The sequence below is a fragment of the Chiroxiphia lanceolata genome, chromosome 24, assembly GCF_009829145.1.
Source record: "Chiroxiphia lanceolata isolate bChiLan1 chromosome 24, bChiLan1.pri, whole genome shotgun sequence".
Lineage (NCBI taxonomy): Eukaryota > Metazoa > Chordata > Aves > Passeriformes > Pipridae > Chiroxiphia > Chiroxiphia lanceolata.
In genome coordinates this window covers 453415-478229 of record NC_045660.1, presented here as the reverse complement: position 1 = coordinate 478229, position 24815 = coordinate 453415, and the positions used below count along the sequence as shown (strand labels likewise).

The 24815-nt window shown below is 43.3% G+C and overlaps 1 protein-coding gene across 1 annotated transcript in view; it reads right to left on the bottom strand.

The window, feature by feature from the left end:
* EYA3 (EYA transcriptional coactivator and phosphatase 3) overlaps nt 1-24815 on the bottom strand; it is a 55705-nt gene that overhangs the window by 28973 nt on the left and 1917 nt on the right. Inside the window, 3 exon segments of the mRNA XM_032709863.1 lie at nt 667-746; nt 2902-2945; nt 6778-6872. Of these exon segments, the coding sequence (XP_032565754.1) occupies nt 667-746; nt 2902-2945; nt 6778-6810 (157 nt within the window). The 5' untranslated portion in view covers nt 6811-6872.

Genomic DNA, 24815 nt, shown 5'->3' with positions numbered 1-24815 from the left:
TGGTAACTCCTGCAACATGGCAGCACACGGATTAAAATAGCAGAGATGAAATCAATTACAATGGAAAGTTATACATTCCGTACTTCCAGTCAGGATGAGCTGATTTACACTTAGAAATATGTATCTGTAGTCAAAGGTCTTCCACACAGGAATCTGACTTTCCTAATAACCTCCAGCCCTCTTTTTCCAGAAGAAAGGATACATTCCACTTCTCACTTACTATGCAGTCTTTGTATTTCCTGCCCGTTTCTTCGCTGTTTATTTCCTAACGGTTTTCTGCAGACATTCAATATAGTTCAGAGTCTATTGCTACAAAAGACCCAAGCAGCTGTGTAGAGATAATGATTTATAAAACATCTTTTACAATAGGCATTATAATTGATCAACTCAACCCTCAAGAAAAATCATGCCTAAGGCAGATAAGACACGGCAGTACCCAGCAGCAAGCTGGGGGACAGTGACACAAAAATATCTGTTAGAAACAGCTATTTGCTTACCACCAGGCATTAACACTTTGTAAACACTACAGCAAACATTCACTTTACAACTGATAGTGAGGGCAGGCTAAGGATTACAAGGAGAACACAAAGCTTGTGCTTGATGAAGCAAGGGACCAGTGGAAGAAAAGAGGAAAGACAGTGGGAGCAGAACTCTGGAGATACTCACTCTCACTGGACATGGGAAGGTTTGAACCAAGGCTTGAAGGTTCCGGTTTCTGATCGCTGATCTCTGTGTTGCTCACATGACTGCCAGGACAAACAAAGGCTCAGCATTAGCATTATGAACTGTTTAACATCCTTGGGCATCTCAACCCCCAGATTCATAACACCCTTTTGGACCAAGTCAAACTGACTCTTCACGGAATCTAGCCCTGTGCTCTTTGATATTTCACACAGAGATCCCAAGAGAGAGATCGGCAGCTGGAATTAGACATTAAACTATACAGGGTTTGCATGGTCGGGTTTTGGTAGTGGGGGGAACTGCAGGGGTGGCTTCTGTGAGAAACTGCCAGAAGCTTCCCTAGTGTTGGATGGAGACAAAGCCAGCTGGCTCCAGGACAGACCTGCTGCAGATGGAGCCCACCAGCGACAGTGGGAGCACCTGCGGGATAAGGTGTGTATTCCAGAAGGGGAAAAAACCTGCCAACTGCAGATGAAGAGAGGTGTGAGGATATATGAGAGAAATGGCCCTGCAGAGCCCAAGATCCATGGGAAAGGAGGGGAAGAGGTGCTCCAGCTGCCAGAGCAGAGCTCCACCTGCAGCCCATGGGGAGAATGGAGCTCCCAGGGCACTGCTGGTTGGTATCATACACCCCTCGGCTTCTCCAGCCCCCCAGCTGGCAGCAGCCAAGGAGCTGCTGCCATGAGTGGTATGTGTGGCCCTGCTGTCACAGGCTCCTGTGCCCACGGGCATTGCCTCACTTGTGTTTGTCCCTGAAGACCAGTGTTGAAGCATTCTTGAACTGGGGGTCACTTCTGTATTTGCATATTGGTAGGTTACCGGATTATTTTGGATTTGTCCTGCAATGTTTCAGTTCCATGTCAATGTTGCTTTGTTCATGTATAAAGTAGGAAGTACAGGTAATTTCTGAATGAAACTACTTTTTCCTTGATGATTGACTTCCTGGCTTTAGTTTTATTATTGGTAGTTCTGCAACACAGCTTTTCATGAGGTTTTGAGGCATCTGTGTGTTGTTCTGACATTCTCAGACTGCAGTTCTCAAGATTAAGGAGACAAGGTAACTGCTTATTGCTGCTAAGAGGGAACTTTGCTTATAGCTCAGGTGTGCACCAAGCACAGTGCTTTCTGCCTCCCTCCATGACCTGAGTCTACTCAGCAACCCAGTAAAAATAACTGCACAGGTTTTGTGTTGGATGAGCAAATTAAACTCTCAGGGAGAGCCCTAAGGGTGTCTGCAGAGATGACCTGCACGGGGAACACAGGGCCATATGAGAAATGAACCCAAATCTTTTAAACAGAATATTTAATCAAGTTAGAAATGCAATTTTATCCTTCCCCCCCTTCTATTTTTAAATACTATACAAGGATGTTTACACTCAAATCTCAAGCTCCTGGCACCTATAAGGAAGCCATGATTGCAGTGACACGGAAGAAGGGACAGCATCACCCCAGTGTGTTCAGACCTGCCCGTGCTGCCCTTGGGCCCTTTGTAGCCAACACAGGGGAAAAAACCCTTGTAGGATGTGATTCCTCCAACCTCAGACTGGCCAGAAAGGAAGCTTGTATGACAAGCTCAAATTTCTAACTTTTGGAATATACCATGTCCACTCCTGCAGAAATGGTGGTGTTTCCTCCTCACTCCTATTGGGATGGCAGAGACTCCAAAAAGAAATCTTTCTTCACTGTATTTACTGTACTCAGAGGAACAGAATAAATCCTAATATAGCTATTCTCATTATAAGTAATAATAATTCATTCCTAAATACAATAACCTGCAAAAAGCATCTATTGAGGCTAAAAGAACACAACAGCTTTAAACAGGAGAGGCTACCAATTCGAGAGGGTTTGATTTCTCAAAGCAGTTATGCACGTAGTTTTATTGGGAATCATATTACTAAAATACACTGAGTCTCACCAAAATAAATGCATGCTATGTGCAGTACTTGTCAGTCTCAACACATTCTGTGAAAATCATCAGTCTTGATGATGCCATTAAGACTCTTTATAGCCACTATTATAAAAGCTTAATATCAAAGGGCCAGTTAATTACTGTTTTATTTGGAACTTAATCTCAAAATTATATTAAACACAAAAGTGACTATATTTGCCCAAGCTCTGTGAAAAATAAAACAACAGGCAAGTTTCTAAAATGGAAGCTTTATAATGATAAAAGAATATTAAGAACTCTTCCACACTAAAATCAAATTCAAAATCCCATACCTCAGGCTCTGTTCTCTGGATTCCTGCATTTTGGCTTTTTTCACCTGCAAAGAATAAAAACGTTTAGAGCCACGACCACCAGGAGCTGCACTTGAGGGAAGCTACACACACAGCCCTCCATCGGCACACCTGGACTGAAGCTGCACACACAGCCCTCCATCAGCACACCCTGGACTGGAACTTCTCAGGATGAGAATCTACAGGTGAGGCCATTGTGCCTTGTTCCCCCATGATGGGAGACCTTCCCCCTCTGTCAAACCATGCCCTTGGTGTTATACAGAGAGTACTATTTTAAATTGTTCTATGGCAGGAGGTCGGAACTAGATGATGTTTAAGGTCCCTTTCAACCCAAACCACTCTATGATTCTATGATATGAGTTTTCCTTTAAGTCAATTGTTAAAGCCGTTTAAAAAATCAATAAATATCTGGACAAGTTTTCATCCTCTCTTCAAATGGTCTTGGTACATGTGGTAGTCAGTGTCAGTGTGCAAACAGCAATTTTGGATTTCAGTTTATCATGTCCCTGCCTCAGCTGGCCAGCCTTGGCTTGTCCCCATTTCAGCAGGTTTTGAAAAGAAATTGTCCCTAATGTCTTTATGCTCTGCAATAACATTTACAAAATCTTGACCCTTCAGTGAGACGCAAACCCAATGCCTACCAATCACCAATCAATACAACTTATGCTACAAAGTGAAGTGAGAGGGAAGTTTTAAACAGTCTTTCATGGCCTTGGAAAGTGTGTTCTCTGTTTTGTGCCACATCTCTTAACACATATTTAATGCAGGAACAGCGTAATTTAGTAACCAGAACGTAAGGTTGATGTCTGGGGCCCAAGGAGGGAGTGAGGGAGTGCTGTCATGGTGTGCTTCACTGCCAGCTGGGCCCTGCAAGATCCCACTCCAACTCCAATCCCTACCTGTCCATCCTCCTGCATGAGCCTTAAAAAAGGCTGTGGAAACCTCTTCAAATGCCTTCTTTCAACACACACTCCCCTCTGAAAACCTTTGGGAAAATGCTGAAGGTTTTTTGTTCCCTTTCAAGTGACAAGATCACAGTTTGAAGACTCTTCATAGAATCACAGGATGGTTTGGGCTGGAAGGGACCTTCAAGACCATCCAGCCATGGGCAGGGACACCTTCCACCAGCCCAGGTTGCTCCAAGCCCTGTCCAACCTGGCCTTGGACACTTCCAGGGATAGGGCAGCCACAGCTTCCCTGGGCAACCTGTGCCAGGGCCTCATCACCCTCTGAATAAAGAATTTCTTCTTAATATCTAATCTAAGCCAAACTTTCAGTTTGAAGCCATTCCCCCTGGCCCTGTTCCTACATGCCCTTGCAAACAATTTCTTACCAGATATCTTGTAGGCCCCCTTCAAGTCCTGAAAGGATGTAAAAGTGAATTCACTCTTTTTAAAAATAAGGGAGAAAAGAAAGATAAAAATGAAAAAAAAAATAAAAGAAATTAAAACAAGAAAATTATGGGGTCTACCTCAGGGATTCCTGTTTCAGTTTTAGCAACTGCAGATATTCTCTCTAAGCTGTTCTGCTGCACTGCAATAAGCAACGTGTCTCCTAAGGTACATCTTTGCTCCTACATCCATCTTTCTATTTTCCACCAGTTTGCAGCTTACATTGATTTTTGTAAAAAAAAAAAAAAAAAAAAAGAGAAAAGAAAAAAAAAAGGAAAAAAAAAGCCAAGTGACATATTCTAGTTGATCCCAGCTCCCAAAACACAAATTTCTATCACTGAAAATCCAAATAATGCTTTGTGCTGGCAAGCTCTGTTCCTGCCTCAGCTCTCCCAGCGCTGGAGTTCAGTTGTATTTACTGAGCCATAATCAAAGTTTTCCTCCTGTTGTCAAGAGAACAGGTGCTCTGCAGCTGACTCCAGCTCCGACTGACATCGCAGATAATGACCAGGTCCAAGCAGAGCCGGGGACACTCCTCACTCCCAGCTCACCCCCTCCTCAGTCCCACTCCTCACTCTGTTTCCTAGCCTTGTGGCATGCACAGAAACTGCTTCCATTCTAATTCTGACTTGAAGAGAGAAGAAACACTCGAAAACCAGGAACCAAACACAAGCCTGTGCAACATGCCAGGCAGCAGTACAGGGCTGAATGATCAAACACTGAGTTGGAAAAAACACATTTTGGGACCAATTATTACCATCAGTCCCCACCAACACAAGCAAAGGACCTGATTTGTTTAATTAATTATTTTTTAAAAGTAAAATACATTGAACTCGAAGCCTGATGACTTCTCTACAGGCTCCTTTATGGCTTCAGTTATGAACAGTTTAACATAAACATTATTTTCTGAAGTAACTTACTGATCTTATTCTTGCAATTAAGAAAAACAAAATCATTTGTGAAAGAAAACAAGTGTGCACAATATCAGCACTGAGCTACTCAGCTGACAGGATTTTGCAAACCCAACTTCAGTTTCCTTTTTTTTTTTTAATCAGAAAAATTCACTTGTTTCAGGAATTACTATTAAAAAAAAAACTAAAACAAAACAACAAAAAACATCTTCATTCCCTCCTGTGAGAACGTGCCACTATACCCAAAATACTACCTCACTTACTCTCTGTGATCGATCTAGTCTGATATTCTGTTGCAGAATGACTGACTGGCATCGGGTACTTCAAAGAAATTCCTGAGAAAATATTCAGCTGAAAAATCACAGCACAATCTGCTTAGAGGATGCTTCCAAGTACTGAAAATTAGCTGTACCCTATGTCTCATGCCCTGAAGAATAAAGACAGCTTTCATCACATGAGGATGTAATTAAAGGTATTTCCTTTTTTTAACACAGACAATTCAGTCTTAAATCTTACCAATAGCTGGAGTTCAAACTATATGATTTTGCTGCTCGTTACACATTTTGTGCATATTACTCAGGCCCATCATCTGCAGGTTATGGCGGGCAAGGTTCTGAACAATTGTAAATTTACGTTTCCACTTGACTTTCCTAAGTCATAAAATTGTACAAATGACATTACAATGTATTTTTTAACTAATTTAACTGAACAACATAAAATTCTCACATTAAAAAAGCATCAAAATCTTTCCAATGAGAACACCCCCAAAGTGCCCTCAGTACATTATTCTGGTTTTGTGTGCAGTTGACAAGGTCTGCAAAATTTCAATAAGCTTCACTCTCAAAGTTAACTTGGCAATTTCTCACTGAGTTTCCATCAGGTTTAACTGGGAAACAGAGCATTAATACAAACATTTCTACTTAATTCCTATGCTATTATATTTTAGATATACTAATTTAATTCATCTCATGCTGTATTGATAATTATTCTACCCAACACTTCTGTGCTGTGATAATACCAGTTATTGATAATGCAAACAGTACTGCAAATACTTCACAAATATGTAGCAATTTTTACCTTCCAACATACTTCCCTACTCCAACACACTGTTAAATTAAGCTTTAAAAAAATGCTTTCTACTGGTGGAAACAACGTATCACAGATCTTTTCAAGATCTCAAGCACAACAAGAATTAAAAACTATATACCCTGTAATAACCAGCATGCTGATTCTGTCCCCAAAATAGTGAATTTCATTTTCTCTACAACAGGTTTGAAATAGTCTGGTTTTCTAAGCATAACAAGTAATTATTTTGCATAGAAACATTATAGAGTTCAATCATACATAACTATTGCCTTATTACTATTGCCTGCACAGTTATAGTAAATAAATGTACAGCACATTTTACTAGCAGCAAAATGCTCTTTCTCCTCTGGATAAATATACTAAGAATAAGCCTTCTTTTCCAATATTGATTAAAATAACTGTATACTGAATTTGTGAGATCACCAATTTGTCTTATATTTTCATTTTCAGCCTTTTTTAAATGTACTTACTGGTTGTTCAGGTAAGTCTTGTGGTTCTTCCATGGGTATTACTATTTTAATGCTTAAATGATTCAAATCGTGTGTTCCTCAGCAGTCTTCAAGGCCTGTCAAGAAAAGGTGTTCATAGCTTTATGTACTTTTTGGGGGCTTATCATGTAGGCTATCAGAACATTAATTGTTATATACTCCTCCCACAAAACTCATGTTGCCATCTCCCAAATAAAAGACAAAATTCATAAATGGAAAGATTTCATAAACAAGGGATTTAGCTTTAAGCTTCGAAGATACAGATTTTTCATGCACATGGCACATTTCTACATCATTTACTTGGGCCACACTGACTGCAGAAGCTAACATACCAATCAGACACGTGCACCATGATTTTACAGACACTGTAAATGATCGAGTCTGCTCTACTAGGTCAGTAAACAGCATGATTCAATCTAACCTGTTTTAATTTAGAACATTTATATAACAATCAAAAAAAAATCAGGACAAGACTGTACACCTAAATGCATTTACACATGGTGCTGTTCCTTGCCAAATTCACAAAGCCAGTTCATTATTTCGATTGCACCTTTCAAAAAGAGAAGTTTGATGACATTTTATAAAATAATTTTTATTTTGGAAACATTTAGCAGAGAGATCTTACACACTACACCAAAGAGCTGCTACTGCTCAGGAGTTTAAAATCATGAAAAGGAAATTTCGCAGATTATTTTCACAACCTGATTAATTTTTGCAATTTGTTGGGCAAAAGATAAAGGCCCATGTCCTCCTGGCTCCCCCCTCTGCCCACCTAATGTGCATGAGCCATGTGGCACGTGTGTCTGTTTTTTCCCCTTCTCATTTGGACACCACTTTATTAAAACCAACCCCAACCTCTTCAGAGCAGCCTCCCCTGAGCTGCACCAACAGCAAAAGGTGTCTCCCATGCCACCCCAGCAGTGCCTGCTCTGCCACACACATGTGGCACGTTCCTGTACACACAGCACATCCTCAGGGGAGAACAGAAATCAGAAGAAATGCTGCAAAACACGAGGTGGGTTGGAAGAAATGAAATCCAGTGCCTTTTGGTCATAGGTACCTATTGCTGCCTCCACAGCCCCAAAACTCCAACTGTAAATCTCAGGGGAAACGTGAAAGGCCATTTACTCGCCGCTCCCTCCACTAGGACTTTCTGTTTTCCCATCCTGTCAGGAGCATCCAGGCACCTTCAAATCATGGAATTGTCCCCACATAAAGTGACTGAACTAGTTTACAGAAACAACTTTCCAGCGTCCTGAAAACCACAGTTCCGTTCCCCCCCGGCCCCTGCCAGACCTACTTAACCTGGCAGCACGTGCAGCCCGCCCGCGGCACAGTCCCACGTGCCAGCCACAGGGATGCTCTGCAGCCCGGAATAATTTCAGATTAACCACGAAAACACAAAGGGTTTCTCCCTTATTTGAGGACAGGTCTTAAGTGGCAGGGTGTATCATATACGCCAGGGTAAAATTTCATTGAGGGTTTGAGGATTTTGTAAGGCTGCCGCCCCTAATCAAAGCTATTTACTCTTTATTGCCTGAACTGTAAGGCAACCGAATTCAAAATTAGTCTGTTCCATAACTCAGGTTCTTTGGAAATGACCCTATTCACAACACACAAGAAAGTCCACAATACAAAGGACTACTGCTACCTTTACAGTTTTTTCTTCATCTGTTTCAATCAGCCTTATTTTAAATCTAAATCTTATTTCCTTTTTACTGTTTTGGTGGGAATAAAAGAGAATAAGAGGAAAATCAGGACTGAAGAGAAATTGCAGCACTCACAGATTATAAACAGGAGCACAGAATACAATGGTCAAGAACAAGAAGAGTTGAAATTGAAACCAAGAGGTCCTGACTTGTCCCTCACTTTCATTATTTGACGCTGTTTTGTTGTGTAATTTCTTAGAAAAATCCCAGATGAAACTCTTCAGTATGGAAAAATATTTCACATCCCACTGATCCATACAGCAGCAACTTCCCATTCCATGCTTTGCTTAAAAGCTGTGAGTAGTTCTTTAATTTTGACTTTGAGAAGGATTTAAATAATTACAAGACAAAAAGATTCCCGGAGTCCCACTGGAATATGTTACACTTGTGAACAAAACTCCCTTCTCAAACAAGTGGGAAGCACCTGGAAGCAGATGACTGAACCAAAGCAGATGAACAGCAAGTGCCTGCCTCAATGGCAAGTGAGAACTTGGCCTCTAGTGGCTTCACACCTTCTCCCAGGGACACCTCGTACTCCAGGTGTGCCCGAGGCTGTCCTGATCCAGAACGAGCAGCAGCGTGTGTGTCTCAGGGACAGGGAGGCACTGAGCCCCACACCTGAGAGTGAGGGGTGAGGGCAGCCCCCTCTCACACCACAGCACAAACTGCTGCTGAAGGGAGAGCTCCTGCCCCTCCCCACCTCCAGCAGCCCACTCCTACCTGCATCACACTCCCTCCTTCATGGCCACCAAAGGCTTGTGTGGCTCAACAGCAGCCTGGATCTGGAATCTGACCCTCCTGCTAAGGGAAAAGAAAGAAAAAGGAAAGAAAGGAAAACCAGAGGGACCCAAGCACAACCTTTTTACGAAGCTGGTGTCAGAGCAATCAGCTCTGGCCTTGCACAGCCCTGTGCCGAGGGAGCCAGCAGGATGGGCTCAGGTAGAGCACAAAAGCAGAGCAGCAGGACGACCCTTTTCAGCTACAGCCATAGGAAATGAAACCCTAATTTTACCATTTACTTGATGTTTCACTTTGATGAAGCAGAGACATCAGTCACGGTGATACACATACAGCTACACAGCCTTTTCATCTGCATCACCCACCCAGTCATGAGGTTCTCCTGCAGAGCAGCCACAGGGCTTCCTGTGGCCAGGCACAAGCATGGAGAGTCCTTGGACCATAGGCACAGGTAGAACCCCTCCCTGACATCATCTCTGTGCACGGAGCCCCTCTGTGTGCCCCTGTCCTCCCGCACAGAGGGGCTGAGTGAAGCTGCTGACAGCTCCAGCGCCGAGGCCACGGGGAAGAGGATCCGGGGAGCAGCTGCTCCTGCCTCACTCATGTCCCCAACAGCCCCCTCCAACACAGTTAATCCCCCACTGCTTATCAGCCAGCCCCAGCCCTTGGGCAGGCATGTGCCCCAGGGCCCTGAGCCCCTCCGGGTGCCTCCTCATCCAGCAGCAGAGGGTCTGTATTGCCCAGGGCTTGGGTTTCCCAGAAACCTTGCACCTGCTCAGCCTGAGTTGCCACAGAGGAACAGTCTGAGACAGCAGCTCACCAGCAACAAAGATGATTTTTAAAAACTGAAAATAAACAACTCTGGTTTTTGGGGGGTAGCATGTCAAATCTTGAAATTAGATTTTTAACTTGCATAAAACTCAAAGTAACTGCACTTCAGGTAAGCTTATCACACAGTTTATCACGGAACATTTTTAAACCCGAAGTGACCAAAACAGCAGAGGTATCAAAGCAGATCTTTGATAAGTTCAGTTCTGCAGAGTCCAAACTGCTGCAGTCACACCCATGGGGGTGCCAGTGGTGGCCGCAGGTGCTGCTCCCCGAGGGGACTGTGCCTGCTCAGCTCCACGGAGAAGGAAGCAGTGATGGACAGCTCTGGGGGCAGCTGGGGTTTGGTCATGTTTCCCATCTACATATCTATTCTTATTTCTGTGTGAAGAAGGTCTCAAAAGCAGACTCAGATGGTGAGAATGCTTCTGTGGGCCACTGGACTTGTGAATGAGAAAATGAGTACAAAATGGAACCAAGTGCGCAAGAAGCCATCAAATGAGCTGTAGCAATGAAAGAAACATTCAGAAAAATTAGTCCAGTGTTCTGCTCCTGGAAACCAGCAAAGTACCACACTTTTTCCCCTTATGGTCTGATTTTTGTTAATTACCTGAAGAAAACTATTCTGTAATATGTGAATTAAACACTATTTTTTATTTCATCTAGAATTGTTTTGAATAACCATCCTGTTTAATTCCAACTTGCATAGAACACCAACAATGCAAAACATCAAGGATCGGTGTTTTGTGTGACATTACATTTTGCTTGACCAATTTATGGAGCCACACCATCTAAACTTCAAACCAGAAGGCATCGGAGCAGAGGAATGGGCTGCAGAACTGCTCCCAGCAGCTGCTTGCCTTCTGCTATGCACATCTCGATGCTTAATTTACCTGACAGGTGATGTACAGTTTCTTGCACTAAATCCTGTCTTAAAAATCCTAAAATACAAAGTCTAGCTTGGTCAGGCTCTCTTAAGCTAGATACTCTGGATAGAATTTCTGAAAGCTGCCCACTATGAGCACCAGGCTAGACTGTTATTTACTTTCATTTTGTGCTTTTCAAGCCATCTGCCTTGGTTTTGAATATAAAATTTCGGCCAAGAAACAGTTCTCCCACACTGTAAATAATTAAAGTCGGGATACTGTGATAAAACCAACAAGCAGTAATTATACTGATTAGAAAAAAAGCTGATTGACTATGGTCTTATATTACTTTAAAACAGTCACTATTTCCCTAAAAACAAAGCTTTGGTTGGGGTAATGAAATCATATCTATTAAACAGAAAGTTGAAATAAAACCATAGAATCATAGAACCATTTACGTTGGAAAAGACCTCCAAGATCATTGGGTTCAACCACCACCCAGCAGTGCCAAGGCCACCACTAACCCATATCCCCAAGTGCCACACCCACCTGTCTTTTAAATCCCTCTAGGAATGGGAACTCTGCCCTGAGCAGCCTGTGCCAGGGCTTGACAACCCTTTCAGGGAAGAAATTTTCCCTAATATCCAGTCTAAACCTTCCCTAGCACAGCTTGAGGCCGTTTCCTCTTGTCCCATCCCTTGTTCCCTGGGAGCAGAGCCTGATCCCCCCCCCCAGCCCCCCCTCCTGTCAGGGAGTTGCAGAGCCAGAAGGTCCCCCCCGAGCCTCCTTTTCTCCAGGCTGAGCCCCCCCAGCTCCCTCAGCTTCTAGGTGTCATTTGCCAACCTGCTTAGAGTGCACTCGATCCCCTTGACCAGATGATCAATAAAGATATTAAGCAGGACTGGCCCAAACATCAAGCCCTGGGGAACTCAGCACCAGTGCCCCGTCCCAGATGGATGTATCTCCATTCCCCACCACGCTCTGGGCCCAGCTGTCCAGTCAGTTTTAAACCCAGCAAAGAGTGCACCTGTCCATCCCCTGAGCAGCCAGTTTCTCCAGGAGAATGCTGTGGGAAATGGTGTCAAAGACTTTACTAAGGTAGACAATCCAAAGCCTTTCCCTATGCGAACCACCTTGTAGAAGATCAGGTTGGTCAGGCACAACCTGCTTTTCCAAAACCTGTGCTGGCTGGGCCTGATCCCCTGGTTGTCCTGGTGCCATGTGATGGCACTTCAGGTGATCTGTTCTACAACCTTCCACAGCACTCAGGTCAGGCTGTAGTTCTCCAGATCCTTCTTCTGACCCTTCTTGTAGATGGGCATCACATTTGCAAGTATCTAGTCAAGTGGGACCTTCCTGGTTAGCCAGGGAGGCTGGGAAATGATGGAAGTGAATACCTTCTGCCAGCTCCATCAGTGCCCTTTGCCAGATCCCATCCGGCCCCAGAGACTTGTCTAAGTGGTGTAGCATGTATTTATAGAAACATTCTTATTATCTTTTACAGCACTAGCTATAATGTTTTGCAGTTATTTCCACTCCTTAGTTATTCAAGGGGCAGCACCCTACAATGAATAGCAATTAATATATATATATTAGGCAGCAGAATAGTCTAGGCTTCCCATATTTTCCAGTGGAGCATTTCATTAATGTCCCATGCATTATACACACACAGGATCGAAGCGTGGAGCCAAAGCAATCCAAGACATATCCCAACTGGAGCAGGGCTTTTCCTTGCAATATGTTTTCACTCTGTGCCACTCACCACACAACAAACAGCATCTGTCAGAGAAGAGCAGAACTTGGCACATTACCATGCACTGCAGAGCTTCCAAGTGCTTTTCATTCTGAAGGTTCATGATTTAAGTTTTAATCTTCAGGCAAAATTCACTCAGTCATCTCCTCTGCTGGCAGTGGCTGTGCCCCTCCACATCGGGGACATGGATGTATTTTATCCTTGCCCGTATCTCAGCATTCCTACATCCAACTGTGATAGTATTTCACCTGCCAAGCTGCTAAAATATTTCCAGCTTGTTATTCACAAGCAGACTAGTTTTCTGACTATACCAAGGCAGCATACTCAGCCTGGTGCCTGCTCCCACAGGATCTCTCCTGAGGATTTGGCAAAAACAGTCATTCTCTAAAGTTTTGAAGAATCTCTCATTTTGCTTTGAAACAGGCAAAACAAAGATCATGGAAATTCTTCATGAGTTGTAACATCGCACTGATGCAAAGGAAATGAACGAGTATATCAGTGTGTAAAATGTTCAATCTGGTGAGTCTGACTAGAAAATCAAAAAACACTGAAGGTACTCTAAGGAAAAGGGACTCAGCGGACCATGATAACGCAAGCCTGGTGATGTGCAGAGAGGCAGAGCGAGCAGGAGGGGCCCAGGGAGCTTTCCTCCCACCATGGAAGGAAATACCTCTGCCAAGTCACTTCTCTCACAAGCAGAGCTGGCAGTAGCAGGACACACCCCCTCCTTCCCATTGTGTGCAGGAGTTAATTTATAAGTGTCACACTCAGGCTGCACAGCCCCTGTCTGATCCTCACCCCACAGCTGCAAAACGAATGGAGATAAGTCCCTTACTCCAGTGTTTGAAATCAACTGAGGTAACAGAGAAAAGGAACTAGGATTTTTACCTTCACTTGTGGTGTCCCCCACAAGTCCTACTTTCTAAGATTATCAACGACCAGCTCCTCCAACAGTCTTGCTCTCCAAAATAATTCTTGAAAATTCTCTCTAAAATCCTTCCTCGAGGCACTATACCTCAAGCTTTCTTTCATTAAATCCACTCCCTTTCTATGCAGTTTCTCCTAGTTTCCTTCTTCAGCAGCAGAGCTGAAAAAGGACTTGAGTTAATGAATGAAAGCTGGGCTACGCACGAGCCTGCTGATTCCCTGTCTTGAACAAAGCCAGCAGAGCTCATGGCAGGGACTGATACTCTGCTATTTGCTTTTTGCCCCCTCCACACACACCCACACGCACCCACGCAGCACACACACGGGTATCTGCAAAATCCTGTGATGACCAGGAGAATAAACCTTTGCTGTGAGTGCTGCTGCATGGTTCCTTGCTCTCTCTCCATGCTCTCTCTCTCTTCCCTTCTTTATCAGCCAGTATGTTGCACAATCAAACACTGTAGAAGTTACAAGGAAGGCACTTTTTATGCCCTGTTTCAGAAGGTATGAGTGGCCATGACAAGCCTCTAAATGCTGTCCTGTAGGACTGAAGAATCATGGTCTGATCAAAATTTCGTAACCTTAAAATGGGAAAAAATTGTGAGAAATAAATAAGAAAGAAATAAATACATGAGAAAATAACTGAAATTAAATGTGGAAATACAAATCTAGTTTTACCCTAAGCAATGCCTGTTCCACAGGCATTTCCCCATAATTTTTAGATCCTTGAAGGGCTATCAGCGTTAAGAGCTGTCTGCAGATCACTCTGCTCGACACATGCAGTTTGTTTTCCCACTTCTTATGCAATGCTTTTTCAATTTAATTTTGAAACACAGTAGGGAAATTTTTAATGGGGAAGAAGAACTGTTTTCACAAAAGGAAGATTTGGAAATAACTTCATCATCAAGAAAAACAACTCCCACCAAGCCCAGAAATCATGCGGAGATTCCTGTTAGAGCCACTGTGCATCACTCACAGGACACAAGAACATGGAACTGTTACCCTTCTGTGACAAAACAAACGCACAGTGATTTACAGAAACATTAGACGGGTCAAGGAGTTGATCCCCTCCTCTGTTTCTGCAGTGAGACCCGATGGATTTTTTTCTGAAGACCACACAGGGTGCAGTACTCAGAATCTCGTGGCTCATATACATTCTTGTGTTTCAGGTAATTGATAAATGGGTGGCAAATTTCTAGAGCTTCAGCTCCGGACAGAAAAAAAAATGTTGCTTTGACTTCCACGGTTTTTAAAGCAAACTTCCCAACAGCAACACACTCTGCCTTTAATTCCTAAAAGCTACTTCAGAAACATTCTAGTAGATTAGGACATTTCCTGAAAAAAAGACTGAACATTATAAACCTCTCTGAGTAAGACAGCAAATTTGCATCACAATAACCACAAAAAGGAATTAATGACATTATGAAGCTCTAAACTTTATTTTCAATAAAAGATTTCACTCATACATATCAAAAAGTCATGTGGCTAACACCAGAGGCTACCATGAAATGCACCTACAGTTCTGTTAGAGAAACTGTTTCAGTACACAATCTTCACCAAGATTTTATTAAAAAGGTTGTGACTACAGTTAATTTAGGGGGGTTTGTTATTTTGTATTAGAGGTAGACATGGTGTTTATCAGAGTGCAATCAGTTCTGAGAACATCTGTAGTCATTTGTGTCTTAGCAACACCAGTTGCTAGAGTAACCTGCTCCAAAAAAAATTTAAGAATAAAGTATTGGATATTTGAGATTTTTTACTGGGAAAAAAACCAGTTTAAATGATGGTGTTCAATGCTCAGCTGCTCAGTAGGAGCCATTGCTTATAATTGAGTGGATTTATTACACCATTTGCTTCACACAGCATCAGTCCTGCTGGCAGAGGCAGATGGGAGCCCAGAAACACCCGTCTGGAGCAGACACAGGGTCCATCTCACCCAGTCCATGCTGCCCCTGAGAGCAGCACCAGCAGATGCCACCAGCAGGACGTGTGTGAGCCTGGCCACCTCCACCAGCTTTCCAAGGGCTTTTTCAGTCCTGGTACAGCAGAACTGGGTGAACAGCTTGGCTTTGGGCAGGCACGTTCCCTGCCTTCAGGATTTTGTGAAGCTTGATCATGTTCTCTCTCCAAATCAGGGTCCCAGCCTTCAGCTTCTCTTGGTAAGGATCTGCTTCATCCCCTATGGTCACTATTCTGCTCCCTCTTGAGACACAGCAACCACAGCTCCACATCATAGACGAGATGTGGCTGCAACTACAGCTTTAGTACAGAGAAGTAAAATAATGTCTTAGTCTGTTGTCTCCAATACCTTTCCTAACACCACCAACACCACCGACGTTTTGTTTGGCTGCCGCTTACACTGAGCAATCACTGCAGTGACCCATCATACCCTCATGTTCTCCTGGAGTCACAACTGCCCATTCTGAGTTCAGTCTCCTGTAGGAAGGGTTTAGATTGTTTTTCCCTACATGAATTACCCTTAATTTAGGTAAAGCAATCTAAACTGTATTCATGTTCATTACCTTAATTTCTTGTAAATTCATCTACACCGAAGCTCTTCTGTCACTTCTTGATCACTCAGTCTGGTGGTCTCCTTTTGCCTTTGGTGTGGCTTTTTACAACTCAAAACTTCAGTAACATGAGTAAACTTCAGAGATTTCACTGGTCATTCATTCCTCCAGATCACCGGTGAACATGTTGGACAAACCTAGTCTAAGCACCAACACCAAGAGTACTGTCTCTTCCCCAGCCTTTGCAGTGACTACTGAGCCCTGTCCTCTGCTCCCTGGACTTGCTCATGGAGTTAGAGGGCTTTTAACTAGGTTTGTCAGGGAAGATCCAACAAGTAGGGGACAGCACAGGTAAGACAAGGTGACAAAAATGCTCAGACAAACCAGCTCTGCTACAGGATGATGGACAGAATAAGGGTAGCCAAGAAAGTAGAATACTGTGGATGTTGAAAACTGAATAAAGCCATCTCTAAACAGCTGAAGAAACCTTGTGATTGCAGACCCCAGTTCAGAGGGACTTTAACCACCCCAACATCCACTGTGAGAGCAACATGGTGGGGGGAACAAAAGTCAGGCTTCTCAAGGCGTTGAAGATCATTTTTTTAGGTGGTGATGAGACAAGGTAAGAGTTCAAGGTCCCAGGAGAAGTGAAGATGACAAGTGACAAAACCAGCCTGCTCCCAGTTTGTTCAGAAGACTGATCTGATCTGTACGGTGCTGGGGGGGGGGGGGCTGGAGAAGCAATGGCTGATCCTCAAGGACAGTTTCCCCCAAGCACAAGGGCAGTCCATCCCAACAAGCAGGAAAATGAGCAGATGCAGAAGGAGGACAGTTTGACTGGACAGAGAACTTCTGACTAAGATCAAAAATGAAGAATCTGGGAGTTCAGGCAAAGACTAGGTACCTATGAGGTCTTCATCAGAACTGCTGAAGCATGCACAGATCAAAATCTTGGCTGGCTCAAATCTGGCTGGGGATCCAAAGTACAAGAAGGACATTAGTGCTCCTGTGAGCACACTGGCAGCAACAGGCCAAGAAAACTGCTGGGTAGATGCTGAGCAGGCAGGCAACCAGTGACCAAGGACACAGGAAGGGCTGAGGCATTCAATGTCTTCCTTGCTTCAGGCTTTACCATCAAGGTCTGCTGAGGCCTCCCAAGTCCTTGTGCCTCACAGTAGAGCTTGGAGGGAGAAAGTGTCACCCCAGTAAATATACCCCCTCCTAGGGGTTTGGTTACCTGGGCTCAGGGCCAAGACAGTACAGCTGGTGACCTTGGGGACAGCTTTTCCAGAAAGCTCTACTGGAGGCATCAGCAAAGGTTTCTCTTTAAGTTGCAGCTCTCCCCTTTGGCCCCCGCCCGAGCTACAAATGTGACTTCCCAGCTTGATCACAAAGCTGCCTCCTGGGGATCCACCTGCCTGACCCTGGGTACCAGGTGACCCTGCTGCTCCCAGACACTAACAGCAGAGAAAGATGAAGTTAGAGACTGCCTTAAGAAAACTGGACACACACAACTCTGTAAAACCAAACAGGAGAAGGATCTGCTTCTTATCATTTTAGAAAGGCCGTATCAATCTGGGAGGTGACTTATGACTAGAAAAGGGCAAATGTCACCTTCAAGACAGGAAATAAGGGAGAAAGAGGCCAGTCAGACTTGTCTGTCTCCTCCCAGCATCTCAGGGGACTGTGGAGCAAATCCCCACAGAGACCATTCACACGCACATGAAGGTCAAGCAAGAGACTGGTAACAAACAAGAGGCAAACGGTGCCTGGCCAATCTGACTGCCCTCTCTGATGAAATTATTTGCTCTGTGGAATAAGGAGCTTTAAATCTTCTGTGTCTCCTTTCAGTAATGCAGAGTCCTTTGGCATGTTTGCAGCCATACTAGGAAGGTATAAACTATGGACAGACTCCTCTCCATAGGAAAACGGCCTGGACTGCCAGGTTCAAAGGACTGAGACTACAGGTCTACAATCTAACTAGCAGCTGGTAACAAAAAGCTACCCACAAGAGATTAGAGTGGACACAGAATTAACATCTTCATCATGACAAGTGCAAGAGCACAGAAGGTTCCTTCCAAAAAAAAAGAAATCTGTGGAAAGACCAAACTGGGAGATGAAGTACAGAAGCCTGGAAAGCAAAGCTGTAATTCAGATGGACTATGACTTGGGAGAAGAACGGGCTGGCAGGAACCAAGGAAATTCATTCAACAAGGGCAAGAGTTGTGTGCTGCCCTAGGGATGGGGTAACCCCACAGGACAGGTTGGGAACAAACCGAGAGGCTGCAGCTATGCAGAAAAGAACCTGAAAAGTCCTGGTGGACAAGTACAGTGTGAGTCAGCTGTGAGTCCTGGCAGCAAGGAAGGCTTGTCTCAAGCTAGACTAAAAAAGGTATAGAAAAGACACAGCCAGACTCAAGAGACTAGAGAAAGAGGTAACAGTCTCTTACAACAAGGAAAATTCCAGGGCAACATGAGGAAAAATTTATTTACCTTGTGAGAGGTCTGCACTGCAATAGTGTCGCACAGGGGTGATGAAATGTCCACCACTGCACATTTTCAAAACCGCAGTGGGTAAGATCCTGAGCCACCCACCTTCTGTGAGCACCTCGTGAGGTGCCCTGCAGTCCAAATCTCTGCTTCCAGCAGCTTCCATTGATAGAGCACCTCTTCTCCAAGCCTGGGGAAACCTGGCTTCTTTAATACAACTTTGTCAAATGTCTTCTGAAAATCTGATTATACCTGTAGCTTCCATCTACCCATGCACTCACAGAATTCCAGGACATTAACAAGGTGGAATTTCCCTGCACAGAAGCCATACTGACTCTGTACTTTCCAGTAAGCAGTGGTTTTGTCCTTCATAACTGTACCAATCTTATTGCTGTGAAAGTCAGTCATCTGTATGGTGTTCCCTGGATGTCCCCTAAAGCCCACCTTTAGCTCTAACAGTGAGAACAAGGAATTAACTGAGCTTCTCCATTACACCATAGGTGCCCCTTCCACCAGCCTTGACCACTGAGCAGTCCCACATAATCACTACCTGGATTCCTGCTCTTGATGAATTCGGAGAATATATTACTACTGGTTCGAGCCTGCTGTCCAAGGTGCTCTTCAACTTCTTTTTCACCCTTTTTAATTCTCATTTTACATTTTACCTGCCATGGAACATGTTTTCCTGCTCTCACCTGCCACACTTTCTTTTTTTTAAATGCTCATCTCTTCCCCATGATGGTTTTTTAGTTTTCCCATGGAGCCACGCAGGGATATTGGAGGGGATACATACACCAATTTGTTTGCTTTCAAACAGTAATCTTGTCTTCTGACACAATTTTTTAAACAGCCTCCAAGTTCCCTGTAGGCTGCTTATTTTCTGGACATATCTTTTCAAGATTTGGGGGATTTTTAAACTACTTGTTTCATTTTTAGGTATTTTGATTTCTTGAAATTGAATATCCATGTGCTGGATTTATTTTGGCTGCTGTCCCTTTCTAATCAGCTATATCTAATTGTACTGTGGTTGCTACAAGCCAACCCAATACTAGCTTAAAGTTCATCGAACCAACTCTTGTTGGTCCTATAAATCATAACACTCCAAAAAGGAACTTCTCTTGAGCGTTTAAACTGGGTTGCTACAGGAAGCAGTCATTTACTGAGTGCATTACTCTCTGCCTCACCTCCTGAGGAGGTAGAGAACTGGTCTTTGTCCAGGCAGTTGGAATCTTCCCCTAGAACTACCCCAAATGTGCAGTTTCTCTGATCTCAGTTAATAGGTTCTGATTGCTGTCACTGCCCTGACCCAGGGGTTGGCAATACAACCCTAGTAATACATTTAAGGTCTAGGATTTCCACACATACAAACCCAATAGTGCTTCTCTTCTCCTGTTTCTGTAATGCTGTTCCCATTTATAAACCCCTTCACTCACAGTGGCCCTGTCCCTTCCTATACAGCAGCATCTCCACAGCCCAGGAAAGCCTCCTTCCATCATCTCCCTGAGACCCTTCTTCCAGTAGAGACAGCACGACCCTGGGGTTACTCCCCACGGTCACCATCAAATAACTGCTATGACTACAATACCTAAAACTAGTTAGTACTGTTGTGCCACAAATTACAAACCAAGAACAAACACATCCTATTTGGAATGCAACAACCCCCAAATTTACAATCACGTAAGGTCTCAAACAAAGGCAGATTTAGACGGTAAATTATTCATTTCTTGCTACAACTCGTTGACAAAATCATTTTCCTTCTCTATTCTTGGCAGGTCAGCCAAGTTTCAAACAAGAATTAATACCTCACAAATAGCAGCACCATCTCCTCCACTGGGTACAATTCTGCCCAAATAATGGCCGAAGACCTTTTTTTGAAATCTACCCTAAAGGTCCCATTTCTCCCAATTCTCTTTTTCTTTCATGTTAGTTCATGTCCTCTTCAGTATGAACCATAACTAACGTGCTACCAGCAACCAACTCACATGAAAGCAAAAGGTCTCTAAGTTATCCTGACTACGCTGTGCATTATTTTTTATAAAAAAGAAGGTGCTGTTATTTTATTTACTGTGAGTGCTCCTTGCTTACCTATGCTCCAGACCAGGACAATCGGCAATAAAGCTACATTCAAATGCACAGAAATAGCACAAAGTTTCCACACAGAGCCCAGGATGACAAAACCTTCACAGTAAAAGATACATTCATATTTCCTTTCTCTTTCCTGTTTGCATTCCATCTCTTCCCATTTCCTTTTTTTGTCTTTCATGCTATTATTTATTTGAATTATCTAACTGCCAGCTTAGTCATTATGTAACTCTTTATATTTAGCCCACATAAAATATTTACAGTTCAAGAGTACTCAAATATATTAACTTCTAAACACAATGACTCAGTCAATTAACAACCCTCTCCTCCAGAAAACAAAATTATACTTCTAGATTAAAAAATTGTGGCGACATAAGCTTTCAGTCTTCGGAATATCCTCCTTGAAACTACTTCTTTACTATAGAGAAAGAGACTTTCTGCTTCCTGCATTCTTCCAAGTCTTCCAAACACAGAAAAGCAGTGCACTGAGTAACCCAAAATGGATTACTACTTGCTACTACAAGTAGTGAACCTCTAGGTTCATTCAGAAGCAGCACTACCACAGGGTAACCAAATCTTAGAATGGTTTGGCTTGGGGAGACCTTAAAGACCATCTCATTCCACTGTCCTGTCACGGGCAGGAACACCTTCCACTAAACCAAGTTGCTCCAAGCCCCATTCAACCTTGCCTTGGACACTTCCAGGGATGCAGTAATCCCAAATGTATGTTAACTTCTGCCACATGCACAAAAAAATCATTAGAAGGCCCTGAAAGAATGGGACGACACACACCAAAGATACAGAAAAGGAAACATGGCAGAAAAGGTCTGACATTTCTGCACGACATTTCTGCAGCTGTGTTTGAGTGTTCCTGATCACAGGGTGACTCTCAGACTATTTTACCAGATTCAGCCAAATGGCAACTGCACCTATTGCAAAGAGCAACAAAACCGTCAACAGGGCCTGACAGAGAGCCAAACAAACAAAAAAGGGGGGGTGGGTTTTTTTGAGATGGAGGAGTGTTTTCTTGTTTGCTTGCTTTTTAAACTTACTGCAGTTCCTGACTTACAGCTTTTAAGGAGAAAAGAAAACGAGGAGGTGAGCTAAAGAAAAGCATCAGACTTCAGGGTTCACACAACCATGGGCACATGAAAAGACTCAAACTTTGTGTCTGCACCTTTCCACAGCATATGTTTTACTCTTGTCAACACTTAAAAAACAAATACAAAAAAGAAGAAAGAAAATGACCTACACTGCTTAAGGCATCATATAAACAGGTCCTCAGACCTCCTGGTATGTGTAACTGTGGTTCCAGGAGAAAACAAACAAGATCACGAAGATATCTTCATTGTTATAAATACATTTTCTTCAGACATTGGCATTGAAAATTAATCCCTAACCAGATAACAAATAAATCCCAGCAAAACCAGTGCTGTGTGTCCTGGAGTGCCTGCTGACTGCAGAAAATCTGGAGCTAAGATGAATGCAGGCAGAAGAACAACCTGGTCACTGCTTTCCTAACAGGTCTGTGATTAGTTGAGCTGTGGCCAGCAATAAAATTGTGTGTTTTCATTTCAGCTGACACCAGGTGCAAGGTGAATCACATTATGTAAACTCCTGCAGTGGTAATCAGTGTGTTTAACTCGACACTCCATGAACTTAACAACCAGCTTTTTTGACAACTGGGACAAGAAAGGAGTGCAGAACAAATCACTTCCACAGCCCTCAGGGCTGTCACCTGTGACCAAGGGCCCATCCCCAGGGGGCTCTGGGCCGGTGAGGAACAGACTGAAGTTTGGGCAGAACCAGAGGGTGACATACACCTTCAAGCTGAACAACAGCACAAGGAATGAGTGTCTTCTTGCTCACCATGCATACCAGGTAACCTTTGGGAAAGAACAGCTCACAGTATTTTCTGCTGCCTTTTAGCTCCAAAATCTGTCAATATCAAGACCTTTCCCGAAGGGCTGTCATCTCTGACTTAGGCCTAGTCTGCCAAACACTAGTCTGCTTTTTACTTCCCTCATTGGAGAAAGAAGCTGCATGACATACACTGGACTCTGCCAGTAGTTCAGCAAGAATTAACACTCTCAGTAAAGACCAATTGTATTTGTTTTTTTATAACCTCAGCCACAAAAAAGTAATTTCATTCATAAGACAAACTCACATGACAACTTGGTGCTGGTTTTTATTCAGCATAATTCTTTAGGTGTTGGATGGCTATCACACAGATTAATAATTCACTGAATTACTATAATTACTTTTGCTACCTTGTAAACTGCCTCCAGCAGTGCTACCATTGACTCATGAGGACTTTTGGGCTTTCCTCAGGTCAGGTAAGAGTGAGTATTTCATAACTTCTTTTATTTTTTAAGGCTTCGCATGTGAGCGAACTACTGGATAAGAAAAAAAAGACAACAAAACAAAAACAAACAAACAAAAACAACCCTACAAAACAACCAAACCCCCACACACCCACACATACCACAAAAAAAGTAGAAAAACAAAAATTAAATCTCATGTGTTTTTGTACTTCTCCAGAATAACAGCCAAGCTAATGAAGAAAAAGAGGGCCCTGGTAATTTTTTAATCCCTTTATCGTCTAGAAAGGCCAGCTCCCCTTCCTATACCCCAAAAGTTCTGGATCGACAGGAAATGGGGATTTAAAACACACAGAATAGTCAAGGCAACAGCTTCTGAAATTTCAAGAGCTATTTCAAACATATGGAACAAAGAACAGATATATTGTAAACGGGACCAGACTTGTACGTGAAATTTCAAAGCCCTGAACCAACAGGGTTGTATTCTGTGACAGTGTTCTCCCCAATGGGTAGATGAGAACAATTATGCCTCTACCAAAAGAGCAGCATGAGGGAATCTGAAGAACAGAAACCCAGGTTTTCTACCCAGAATACTTCCATGTGGTTTTGAAAACAGCTGCTACGCTCTTTTCTGCTCTGAAGAATAATTAATCACCTGCTTTTTAAAGTGAACTTGGTCCTGAATACGCATTCTTCTACCCCAATCATCTAAAATTGGTCATATTTAAGGAAGAATTCCTTAAGCTCTTTCAAACAGAATAGGGAAAAAAAACTGTCACAGAAAAGACATTAGTATGAGACTGATCTGTAAAATCTCAGAAATTGAATTACACATGATAGGACAATCTGCACAGAAATAGAAACCATCACCCAAGGTTTAAAGCTGCCACACGCTTTAAGTGATGTTCCAGCTGATGACCCTAAGAGAAACAGCACTGTCAGTATTCAAACACAAACACACATTTCAAGACACAGAATGAAGCTCCTGGGATGCAAGAATAGCTCCATGGTCGAATCTCAACTCAGGAGAGACCCATGTTCTGCAGAACTGAACTGTTCCATCACCTCTGAAATTAAGCTAGCCACACCCTTAACCCAAATAGAAGTTTATTTAAGAGATGGAAAGAGCTCCTAGTCAGCTCCATCTCAATCCTAGATTATTTTTTGAAATACAAGGCTTGTTTTCCAGTAGGCTTGTTCAGTTACAGGACTGAGTGGTGACAACCTGGAAAAGACAGGGCAGCGACTGGTGTGACTCACAGCGACACCATACCCTGAAGAGGCCCTGATGTCACAGCACCCTCCTGAACATCAGGCTACATAAGGCATGAGGAGGAGATCTGAGCCTCTGTAGCACCACCTTCACTGACACTTTGGAGGTGGCTGCAAGGATAAAGGATTTGAAGTTACTCCCCTCAGGTACTGAGTGCCTCCAGTCACAGCATCCACATGACCTAAATCCCAGAATCACTGCTAGAGAGGGCCACCAGAGAACACTGTAGAAGAGATGCTGATTTGCTGCCCTTTAACCAAATAAAGGAAAAAAATTCCAGACAAATTAGGATGAAAGAAAGAGAATAAATTATAGGTCAGACGAAGCAAGAAAAAGCTGAAAAAGACCTTCCTGACTAACCAGTGAGTGCCACTGGTCATAGCATAGGGGACAAAACCACTCTGGAGCTCCTGCAAGATGCTCTCTGGAGGTGGGTGGTCTGTAGATGCTGCTTGATGCAAGAATATTTGTTAAGTCCTGTCACAATTCCATTTCAGGCTCAGAAGTTTCTGCACATCTCCAT